The 11,423-nt window shown below is 48.7% G+C and overlaps 4 protein-coding genes across 5 annotated transcripts; 2 read left to right on the plus strand and 2 right to left on the minus strand.

The window, feature by feature from the left end:
- Positions 1-47: 47 nt before the first annotated feature.
- On the minus strand, positions 48-3,167 carry LOC128271552 (KAT8 regulatory NSL complex subunit 3). Of its 2 annotated transcripts, XM_053009130.1 has the most exons (4): positions 2,896-3,167; positions 1,993-2,820; positions 1,382-1,928; positions 48-1,333 (listed from the first exon to the last, which is right to left on the minus strand). In XM_053009130.1, exons 1-4 carry the CDS (start codon positions 3,165-3,167, stop codon positions 137-139), a joined length of 2,844 nt encoding a protein of 947 aa, XP_052865090.1. In that variant the 3' UTR covers positions 48-136. The 2 variants fall into 2 exon arrangements, with proteins under 2 accessions (XP_052865090.1, XP_052865089.1); XM_053009129.1 differs by having other exon boundaries at positions 48-1,928.
- A 714-nt stretch (positions 3,168-3,881) lies between these two features.
- LOC128272117 (DNA-directed RNA polymerase III subunit RPC4) lies at positions 3,882-5,230 on the plus strand. The gene is made up of 4 exons (XM_053009856.1): positions 3,882-4,173; positions 4,239-4,393; positions 4,461-4,649; positions 4,716-5,230. Exons 1-4 carry the CDS (start codon positions 3,938-3,940, stop codon positions 5,213-5,215), a joined length of 1,080 nt encoding a protein of 359 aa, XP_052865816.1. The 5' UTR covers positions 3,882-3,937; the 3' UTR covers positions 5,216-5,230.
- Positions 5,164-5,960, minus strand: LOC128272118 (probable 28S ribosomal protein S26, mitochondrial). The gene has a single exon (XM_053009859.1). It carries the CDS (start codon positions 5,887-5,889, stop codon positions 5,245-5,247), a length of 645 nt encoding a protein of 214 aa, XP_052865819.1. The 5' UTR covers positions 5,890-5,960; the 3' UTR covers positions 5,164-5,244.
- Positions 5,961-6,300: 340 nt separating this feature from the next.
- Positions 6,301-11,369, plus strand: LOC128272347 (V-type proton ATPase catalytic subunit A). Its single transcript, XM_053010139.1, has 6 exons — positions 6,301-6,342; positions 6,869-7,010; positions 7,644-7,838; positions 7,914-8,997; positions 9,070-9,466; positions 9,532-11,369. The coding sequence occupies exons 2-6, from the start codon at positions 6,935-6,937 to the stop codon at positions 9,622-9,624; spliced, it is 1,845 nt and encodes a 614-aa protein (XP_052866099.1). The 5' UTR covers positions 6,301-6,342; positions 6,869-6,934; the 3' UTR covers positions 9,625-11,369.
- The last annotated feature ends 54 nt before the right edge of the window (positions 11,370-11,423 follow it).

Below are 11,423 nucleotides of genomic sequence, written 5' to 3' on the forward strand. Positions count from 1 at the left end.
AAACACCCTTTACTTGCACAAAAAATAAAACACCATTACTTGCACTTGTGATAATTCGTTCGTATTTCAATCATCTGTTACAACATTTGATACATTGATTTGTATAGCCAATTATAGTATTTAACGCATCCCAGATTCACTTCTCTTTTGAGGCTTCTTTCGGGGGACTGGTGGCCGGTGCTTCTGCGGTCGTTGAAGATACAATATTTACGCGCTTAAATGTTATGTTACGCCCCAAGAGACTCGCAGGTGAAGCACCTGTGGGCGTTACGCTTGGTTTGATCAGTATCCTGTTACCAGTAATCATCGGCACTTTGGTGCTAGCCGTGTCCGAAACTACCGACCGAATTTGCGTTTCTCCAACGAGTTTGGTCATAGGTTTCGTGGTATTAATGACGAACGACGTGCTTGGCTTGACCGCTGTACCAACACTGTTAATAATTCCCACCTTGCCAGCCGTCAGCAGCTGTCCCAGATTCTTGTTGGTAATGGTTGTCCCTATTGTACCGGCGGTCGTAGTCAACGGTTTCGTTAGGAGCACCTTGGTGTATATAACGTTGCCAGACGTGCCGGGAATTCCCGTGGTGCTGCTGGCGGTGGACAGGTTAATTTTAGTCGCCATCGGAACAATCATGCTGCCATCGACTGCCTTCATGGTTCCCTTATTGATCACCACGATCTTGTTCGTTTTGCCAACACCCGCAGTCGTGGATGGTTGCAGTGTCACGAAACGATTGCCACTGAGCGCTTTGGGTGGTGTAACAATAGCATCGGACAGTATGATCGGCTTCGTTGTTCCGCTGACGCTTGCGGCAGACACCACCAATTTACTGGGTGACGTTTTATTTCCTTCAGCCGTCGTCACAGCCGGTGCACTGTCTGCAACAAAGCCATCGTCAAACACGATCGGTAGATCGAAAATGTTCGTTCCGGTAAGATCGCTCGTGGTGGATTCACTCGCTTCATCGGTGGTGGTGGTGCTGCTGCTGACCGCTGAAGCCGAACCTGTCTCGCCTGGTTTATGTATGATGGTAAACTTTTTGGGGCTGAATGTAGTAGGATCGTCAGGGCTGCCACTGATGACGGTAGGAGTGGCGGACATTACGGAGACGACCGGTTTGGTGGAAGATTTCAACGAGTAGAACTTTTGCGTTGTGCCAACATTCGGTTTCAACTGAATGAGCTGATTCGATGCGATCAATTTTACATTCACGTTGCCAGTTGCATCGGGGGGGCTGCTGATCAGTGTGGCCGGAGGTCGTTTTAGCATCGGCAGTACAATCGGGGTGCTGGCAACGCCCGAGATGACCTGTGCCGCGCTCGAATCTTGTACCTCGTACTTTACTACTTGCTCGGAAGGGTTCGAGCTGTTGCTGTTCACCGTGGCCAGGTCCGCTCGTGGAGCGTTCCGGTTGAACGGCTCTATCACTTTGCTGCCGCCGATCATTTGCTTCTCGGGTGTGGACGGCAAAATGCTCTGAATGGCCATATCCAACGCTTCTTGGGCGGTCGGTGGTGGTACAACTGTTGAACGTGCCCCTTTCGTCGCCGAGACTTTCGATGATCGACTGGCCGTTTTTCTCGGTTGCTTGCTGACACCCTTGGAATCTGCCGCTGTCTTCCGCTTGCGTTGATTCGCCGTATCGTCGTCCTTGCGCAGGTCAGTGTTGAGCGTTAAAACGGGACCGTTCACCTTCTGTTCGGCCGCCGAATCGCACCCGCACTGTTTGGAGCTGGGTGGACTGAGCAAACAATTCGTAGCAAACTCGGCAATCTCATCAGCCACCATGTTGTCCACCATCGACTGAGTTACGCCCTCGATTTTGCGCTTCGTTTTCGACACACGCAAACATTCGTCGGCCGACCCAACGACCACCAGTGACGTTTGAGCGACCATTCGATCCCGCAACATCTCGATTTCTTCTTGGCTGTGGAAAAACAGAATTATGCGTCACAATTTGGCTGGCGCTCATTGAACCTCCACCGACTTACCTGGAACGCGCAGAGTTTTGACCGATGACAAACAGAACCGGTGAAGTAATTTCGCAAATGTGATCGCAGGGAGCTCCGCGAGATCCGTTGTAAGTGTTGTAGGCGAATCCCAAACAAACCACTCCGCTAACGGCCTCGATCAGCCCAATCTGTATGGCGTGGGCCGCCCCTGCATTGAAGCCCACCAGTATGATGGGCCGGTTAGGAGCGGGTTTGCGTATTTCTTGTATCTTTTCTCGAGTGTCCGCCACCATCTTTTCCGCCAGGTACTGTAGCGTTTGCTTCGAGGTCGCACCATCGACCGTGGGCCCCGGAATCGGTATAACCGATGCCATGGTAGAGAACAAGTTGTACCACTTTTGCATACGAGCAGAAGGTTGTGCGTAATACGGGGCCGAAGGAACCACGATGATGTACGGCTGGCCGGGAAGTTTACGGTTTTTGTTCGCCACAATCGGTTCCCAGGGTTTCTTTAGGATGGGCCCCAGCAGCTCCTGGCCGACGTTGTTCTGCGGGTGACAGAAGACCATCTTGTTGGCCAAATCGGGCAACTTTGCCTGCATCGTTTGCAGAAGGTCCACGTAGATGGCCAAATAGCTGGGGGGAAGGTTTTCCATCAGCAAACTGTGCAGCCACTGCGTTAAGCGGGTTTCCCACGACACACTGGCAAGCGCCTGGCGCAACCGGCTGACCGATTTATCGATCACCGTGCGTCTATGCACCGGTTCGTGTTGCTTGTCCGTGTTGGTCAACCGTGCCAGCCGGTCCATATCGAGAAGGCGTGCGACGCGATCGAAAAGCTTAAACTGCTGCACGGACCATCCAAACCTGGAACAGGAAGAAAACGGCTTTATTAAACTGCTCTCTCAATGACTGCGCCGTGACTCGTTGCGTCTCACATACTTGTTCACCTTTTCCTCCCAATCATCTTCGTCGGTGACGGACTTTCGGGTCACGTTGATAATGTTTTCACTCTCTTGCATCGCTTTTCTGGCGTTTTCCTCATTATACGACGGTATCGGTGGATTGTACGATTCTTCCAGATCGATACGCTCATCTTGCGAATGGACGTGACACGACGGGCACTGTGGTGGCCGGTGGATCATCAGAGCCCGCGTTGTCGACGTTTGGTTGCTCTCCGGGACCCGGAACTCGCGCATGTAACTGTGCTCCATCGTTGACGGCTGCTTCGCTGGTGCAAATGAAACTATACGCGGCAATTGTCCTCTACCGTCGATTGAATCCGCGAAACTTGACCGCCTCGAAGGCGTTTAATGGAGCCGTATTTGGTAGCGATTTACTGCCGCACGTAGTATGCAGATGTTGCGTCATGTAAGTGGCGTAAACAAAGTCACCGTTCGCGGTCTTGTATTTTCTTCACAACAAGCGCTGTCTCACAGCTAAATCAAAGTCTGCTGGGCAGCAAGGCAACAACTTTCCGCAAAAATGGGTGCAAGTGAAGGAAAGAAAAAGTGTTTTGGTTCAAATTTGCGTTATTTTACCACAACCCTTTCAACGACGCACTTTACGAAGCATTTTCAGCACCAAAAATGCCTATTCCTTGACGGCGTCATTTATCGAGTGACACTCCGACAAAACAGTGCTGCCAGTTGGCTTGAACTCCGACGATACATTTTCTCAATTGAAAATTACAATTATTTACTTGATTAGAAAACTAATTGGGGTTATTGGTGAGTATTCAATTTAATTCTTTACCAAATTGATTACCGTTCAGTTTTGTGTTGCTAACGATGGAGTTTGGATGGTAACGAAACATTTTGCATGTGACGTTAGCATTTTCTGGTCACCCTCCAGCGTTTGTTTTGATCTTTGCATATTGCAGTTCATTTTACTCGTACGTGCGCGCATGCTGTAGCGAGATTGCGGAAAGTTGTGATATTTTCTCCAGTAGTAGCACTAGCCGAGTTTCTGTGATCTCTCTAAAATGGATCCAGCGTCACGAATCAAACAAGAGCCCGGTATAAAAACAGAGTATCTTGTAAACAACGGTGACTTGTTAGCAAACTCCACACCTGCCTTGGGAGGATCGCCAAACACAAAACGTCTCGGATCGTTTTCATCTCCACGAGATTTAACGCTCACAAACGGACGACCGATGAAACCGCCGGATAATAAGAAAATGTATAAACCTAACCTAAACGTGGCGCGAAACAGAAACACGTAAGTTCCTTCAAACTGTCGCCTTGGGTTTACCGCACTGATTGGACATCGTTTTAAATTTGCAGAGATGTGAAGACAGCTTCGGGACCGAGAGTAACAATGAAAACCGATCGGAGTAAAAACGATAAAAACACCAAACACAAGAAAGCTATGCTCGTTCAAACGTCGGGCATTTTCTCGGATGGTATGGCCAAACAAAAAGGACGTTTTGCAAAATATGGTGCGTACGTGGTGTGATTCAAGCCCTTTCGTTACTCGGCAACCGTGAGCTTCCTTCTCCGTTACAGATCGGTCAAGTTCTTCGAAAGAACCAGGCGAATCGATTAAAAAACCGGTCTTTGTTCGAGCCAACACGAAAGTGGATTTAGAAGAGGAGCAAAGGTTTATGAAAAATTTATGTGATCTCGACAACGAGATTGATGAGTTGGACCAGAAATTGGAGCAAGATTTGAAACTGCCTGTTAAGTTGGAAAACGGTAAGAACACACGGGGAAACGTGTCCGAGATGTCGTCGTGCATTGGTTTTATTCATCTCGCTTCAGCCGATTATAAAATAAGGCCTGCGGAAGTGAAACTAGAGCCTATGGTAGAACGAAGCTCGGATCCACTCAACATATTGGAAACCCTTAAGACAGGCCCAGAACAACAAACCAACGTTTTCCTTTTACAACTGCCTGACGCTCTGCCTGGAAAATGTGATAGTGGAGAGAAACGATTGGCAAGTGGCAGCAGCGACGAGAAGATGGACTCCGCTGTACCATCGACCACCACCGAAACAGAACCGAGGCACTGCACAGTGCGAGACTTGGAAGAAGGTTGCATCGGTAAGATAATAAGGTATCGCTCGGGAAAAACCAAACTGATGCTGGGGGAGATTATGTTCGATATTAGCGTCGGAATGGACACCGGATTCCTGCAGGAACTGGTGTCCATCAACACGAATCAGTCGGAACGGAGCGGGAATATAATCAACCTCAGCACCATCAAAGCCAAGCTGAACGCATCCCCAGATTGGGAATATTTATTTAAGAACTCTACATGAAATACACGATGCTAAACCGTTTCCCTTCTTTAGTCGGCTTTGTTGGTCTCTGTGGCAGACGTATCGCCATGGCGATGAATGTTACCGTCACGATCTAGAGCAAAGTTGTAGCTAGTCGGTTGCACCAGTGCCAGTTCGATGGCTTTGTCAATATTCTCACGGGTGATGAATGTTTTCGACTGTTCCTTCTCGGCACGGACCAGTTGCTCCACCTTTTCTCTCTTATCCGCTTCCCGATGCTCTTTGGCGACCAACCGCTCCAAAATGTACTCCTTTCGAGCTGCTCTTTCAGCTGCTAGCCGGTCGTCACGTACCGCCGCCGTTTGCCGGTTCCATTCATCGTTCCGCTGCAACGCTTCCTGCCATTCGGCTTCCTCTTCCTCCGGGGTTTGCAGTACCATACCGGCACGACTGACCAGTTTCGATGCTTCCACTTCGTCTCGCAGAAAACTGCGGACAGCTTTCATCTGAGTGCGGTAGGTATTGTACAACCGTTTCAATTCTTCCACCTCTTCGGCGATCTGCTTTTTGCGCTCCGGAACACGGAACAGCTTGCTCTTGGCCGTACCCAGCCAGCGTGGTTTCCGCCGGAAGCGCACGCTCGTGTACTGGAGCAGTGCTAGTGAACGTGGTTTTGTGAAAATACCGGAAAATGCTGCCACTATGCTGGCCATTGTTAGATTTTTATTGTACCGAATCAATGTTAAACAGAACACATTGCGCGGATCCGCCTGCGTGCTACTTTGATTGGATAACAATGTTGTGACAGCGTTCCGCCAAGAGTTCTAGAGGTAGTGATCCACAAACAATCGCACAACGAACATCAACAAGCATTGATGTCTCCGAATTTTTTTATTTTAATAGCAAACATTATTTTGTACTCAATTAATCAGTTTCATAATATTCTTTCTACAAGCAACAAACAATATTATATTGACGAACGGCTAAGAATCCGACATGACAGCACCGAATCTGTACGAACCTTGGTACAGCATAACGTTAGCGGTGTGTGTGTGCAGCCTCTCCCGCTTGTATACGCCTGCGAGTGTAGTAGACATTTTTCCCAGTTAGTCTTGTGATACCATTTTGCACCTTCGCTGCATTGCATTTCCACGCTCGAAGACTGCGTAAGTGGTTCCCTCGACCAACTCGGGTTCAAAGTTGGGTTTTTGGAGCAAGTAACAACCTCCAACGCTCCTTTCAGCATTAAACAGTTCCTTTATCGTAGTGCTCCGTGAGTCTACCAAAAAATCTGCAAACCAGTGTGGGCTAGATGTCGCAGAAACCGTGGTGTCTTCGATCGATTTGCAAACTTCTCGCCCCATCCCTGTAAAGTGCTGAAGAAGTAGTATCCTCTCATTTAGGGCCTAGTTTCGGTCTTGCGACGTTAAATTACGCTCTGCCGAAGTATCTTCCACCATCCCGTGACCCGCGGCACGAAGCATTCCATTGTACTTTTGAGTCTGATTAAAACACGCAGGTCACATGACCACCGGACGGTCTCGGTGCCACCGTTCGTTGTTTATTGCGCTTGCAAATTGCGACACCAAACCCATGCTCAGCTGATCTTTTTTGGGGCCGCTAATGGGCTTTAGGTTTTCAGCTTCTTGCTTACCGGCACTGATAAGGATTTGTTTTTCTCATTTTCCACAGAACTTCACAAGAAGCCAGCGGAAAGGGTATCGACAGACAGTCCGTCACGAAAGCACGAGATACAAAATGTCGAATTTGAAGAAAATCAGCGATGAGGATCGCGAATCCAAATTCGGATACGTTTTCGCCGTATCCGGTCCTGGTAAGTGGGCGGCATTGGCCATGAAAATTTGCTTCGTTCCATTCCGTTATTCGCAAGAAGAAAAGCGACGGGCGAAAGATTATCATTTTCTTCCCAAGATCTGTCATTCCAAGTAGGCTGGGAGTCACATGACGTGTGAAGTGATGGTGCGTGTGTATTGAAGTCGCCGAACACGCGCACTATGTCGCGCGGTTTTATTATGTTTTCATGGGGATCCGCGGTGTGCGGTTTTTGGCAGTGTGTGTGCACGTGAATTGGAACCGATTCATGTGATCAAACGCAGAATCGGAATGGTTGTTCGATGTTTTGTTTTACAATTTAAAACACAATTCCGAAGGTGTTTAGAAAGTTCTCACGTCCAATCCATTGAACCGGCCAAAGTTGATGGTGTACAAAGAACGGCCACGGACGGACGGTAACGGATTTATTATGTAATGGCTCCTAGGTTTGAAAGGTTTGATATCTGATTTTGGTCAGATGACACACTCGCTGTCTTTTCGAAAGCAAACAGGTGATCAAATTTCTCACAATGTGGCGCAAAATGTATGTTGTTTTTTATTTTGAACTTCCTGACTAATTTTTGGTAGAAAATGAATTGATCATGTGTACCTTATAACCCTTTTCCTTTCCTAGTCGTGACGGCGGAACGCATGTCGGGATCGGCTATGTACGAGCTGGTACGTGTCGGATACTACGAGCTGGTCGGTGAGATCATCCGTCTAGAGGGCGATATGGCCACCATTCAGGTGTACGAGGAAACATCCGGCGTCACCGTGGGCGATCCAGTCCTGCGAACGGGCAAACCACTCTCGGTCGAGCTCGGTCCAGGTTTGTCTCAATCGAAGCCGTTGGCTGCGTGTTCCGAGTGTGCTGTTAATCTGATTGGTTGTCTCTGTCCTTAAGGTATCATGGGCAGCATTTTCGACGGTATCCAGCGTCCGTTGAAGGACATCAACGAAATGACCAACTCGATCTACATTCCCAAGGGTGTCAACGTGCCGTCCCTGTCGCGCACCCAAAGCTGGAGCTTCAATCCGCTTAACGTGAAGGTGGGATCGCACATCACCGGCGGAGATCTGTATGGGCTGGTGCATGAAAATACGCTCGTCAAGCATAAACTGATGGTACCGCCAAAGGCCAAGGGTACGGTGAAGTACATCGCACCGCCCGGCAACTACACCGTCGACGATGTGATCCTTGAGACGGAGTTTGACGGCGAAAGCAGCAGATTCACCATGTTGCAGGTGTGGCCGGTGCGTCAGCCGCGCCCGGTAACCGAGAAGCTTCCCGCCAATCACCCGCTGCTGACTGGACAGCGTGTACTGGACTCGCTGTTCCCTTGCGTCCAGGGTGGAACCACCGCTATCCCCGGTGCGTTCGGTTGCGGCAAGACTGTCATCTCGCAGTCGCTTTCCAAGTACTCGAACTCGGACGTCATCGTGTACGTCGGTTGCGGAGAGCGTGGTAATGAGATGTCTGAGGTACTGCGTGATTTCCCCGAACTGTCGGTCGAGATTGACGGGGTCACGGAGTCCATCATGAAGCGTACCGCGCTGGTAGCCAACACGTCCAACATGCCTGTCGCCGCCCGTGAAGCTTCCATCTACACCGGTATCACGCTGTCGGAGTACTTCCGTGACATGGGTTACAACGTGTCGATGATGGCCGATTCCACCTCTCGTTGGGCCGAAGCGTTGCGAGAAATTTCCGGCCGTCTCGCCGAAATGCCGGCCGATTCTGGCTACCCGGCTTATCTGGGTGCCCGTTTGGCTTCCTTCTACGAGCGCGCTGGCCGCGTCAAGTGTCTGGGCAACCCGGAGCGTGAAGGATCGGTGTCGATCGTCGGTGCCGTATCGCCGCCCGGTGGTGATTTCTCCGATCCCGTCACTTCCGCCACGCTCGGTATCGTGCAGGTGTTCTGGGGTTTGGACAAAAAGCTGGCCCAGCGTAAGCACTTCCCGTCGATCAATTGGTTGATTTCTTACAGGTTGGTGCAATAGCAAGGTGATGAGCGAACCTCTTGTCCATTGCTTGACTCTCCCATTGCTTTCCCCCACAGCAAGTACATGCGAGCGTTGGACGATTTCTACGACAAGAACTTCCAGGAGTTTGTGCCACTGCGTACCAAGGTCAAGGAGATCCTGCAGGAGGAGGAAGATCTGTCCGAAATCGTGCAGTTGGTCGGTAAGGCGTCGCTGGCCGAAACCGACAAGATTACGCTCGAGGTCGCCAAGCTGCTGAAGGACGATTTCCTGCAACAAAACTCGTACTCGGCGTACGATCGGTTCTGCCCCTTCTACAAGACGGTCGGTATGCTGAAGAACATAATTGGCTTCTACGATATGGCGCGCCACGCCGTTGAAACGACCGCACAGTCCGAGAACAAGATCACCTGGAACGTGATCCGTGACGCGATGGGCAACATTCTGTACCAGCTGTCGTCGATGAAGTTCAAGGTACGTTTCGATCGACGGTAGGGCATGATCTTGGGTTGTAACTTTCATTTCCATTGCTTTTGTAGGATCCAGTGAAAGACGGTGAACCGAAAATCAAGTCCGATTTCGATCAGCTGTACGAGGACATGCAGCAGGCGTTCCGTAATCTAGAGGATTAAGACCTTTGTTGTTTAGTCTCGCGGAACCAGAACCTGTTAGTGTGCCAGCGGCAGAAGGTGTACTATTATATCGTAAGATTACTCTGTGTCGCATTGCCTGGGTCGGTCCCGGGTCGCTGCCCTGTCTCGTGGGGAGGGTCACCGGCGTACATAGTAAAAACAAAATGCAAGATTCGCTACACACACACACACGACAAGTATTCCACAAAGGTAGCAGTAGCAGTAGCAGATTTCACGCAGCGTGAACATCCAAATGGTACATGTGAAATGAATAGTAAAAACATCAAAAGGCGATTACTAACAGGCACACACAACACACAGACCATACAAACGTGTCTTTTCGGAAATCTGGAGCGTGAAAACAGATTTTGATTCGGCGGCTCGAAGCTGAGGTGGCATACATTCGAAAAGTATCGTACATCCCGCCGCCCAACGGTATTACCATCGGCAAATGTGATCTCTCTATCTCTCTGTCTACCTCTAGAGTGACTGTTTAAAATGGCTGAAGTGTCGAAACATCTAAAAACATTCAGCAAAACGTGGTCTACAATGCGTGTTCGAATTAACGTATGGTGCGCATTACAAAAGGGGGTATCAAATCAACATCTAAAGACAAGTTTAACTAACATTTCTCGGGTGACAGAGAGAAAGAGAGAGAGAGAGAGCGAGCACACAGTTCAGAAGAGCCAGAAAATGTAGGGACACTGCTTTACAAGACAGCGAGCGTCGCAAAACGTACAATAAGGAGAGCCAACTTATGTTGCTATACATTGTTTTTTTCTTGTTTTATCATCTTTATTATACTGTAGAAAATGCGAATACCCGCTGAAGCGGGGCATTAGTCGGTTCAATAACTGAAAAGAATATATATATATTTAAATAGTGCTGGGGTCTGCCTATTTGAACACATAGAAGAATCGTTGGTGTAACGCGGCCCGGTGTCTGGGGCGGGGCGATGGCGTACGATGTAGAAAACTTAAAAGCGTATAACAACAAACAATTAAAAGTACACACAAACGAAATCAATATTTTACATTAGAATTTAAGCACAGCCTCTCGGTAGGAGAAACAAGAGCATGGTGCCCCTCAAGTTGTTAACTATGTGCTAATTATTACTATTATTGTATCATAATCAAACACTATCACCGCTAACCTTGCCTCGGTGACGTACAAGGTTTAGTAGTTTGTGTCCATTTTCCCCCGGTTTACCGCGTGTTGAAATCGTTGTTTCTTTGCTAGTTACCCTCAGTTGGTTCATTCGTTTCTGCCAACATCATCGCAGTTAATCGACGATGAGGGCACTTTTGTTTTTTTCATTTTTATTGTTGCTTGTTTATTGATTTAAAATCTACTTTCTTTCCATTTTACTGTGAAGCGGCAATCGAATTGTGTAGCAGATTGTAAGACATTTCTGTTTATTTGTCAAATTGATTCCAAACTTGCTGCCCCGAAATTGGTGGTCACATTTCGTTTGGAACTAACATGGCCACACAGAAACCTGTGAATGGTGTCTAGGCATGCATTCTATCCCCATCTAGCTGTGGTCCGTAATGCAAACGATCGTCCAAGTGTGGCAAGAGCTGTTCAGGTGCAAACACAAATGTACTACTTACTCGTAAGATGAATTACGGAAATAAAGAGAAACCTTCGGAAAATTACATTCCCAAAACCAAAATTTGGTTCTCTTCGTGCGTTCGTCACTTTCTCGCGCATCGTGGTGCACTCCGGCTGCTCCGTGCATCGTGTTTCCGGGTGCTTGTGATAAGAGGTATTATCATTTTACGTCCACATTGCACCGT

Source organism: Anopheles cruzii, chromosome 3 (assembly GCF_943734635.1).
Source record: "Anopheles cruzii chromosome 3, idAnoCruzAS_RS32_06, whole genome shotgun sequence".
NCBI classification, from domain to species: domain Eukaryota; kingdom Metazoa; phylum Arthropoda; class Insecta; order Diptera; family Culicidae; genus Anopheles; species Anopheles cruzii.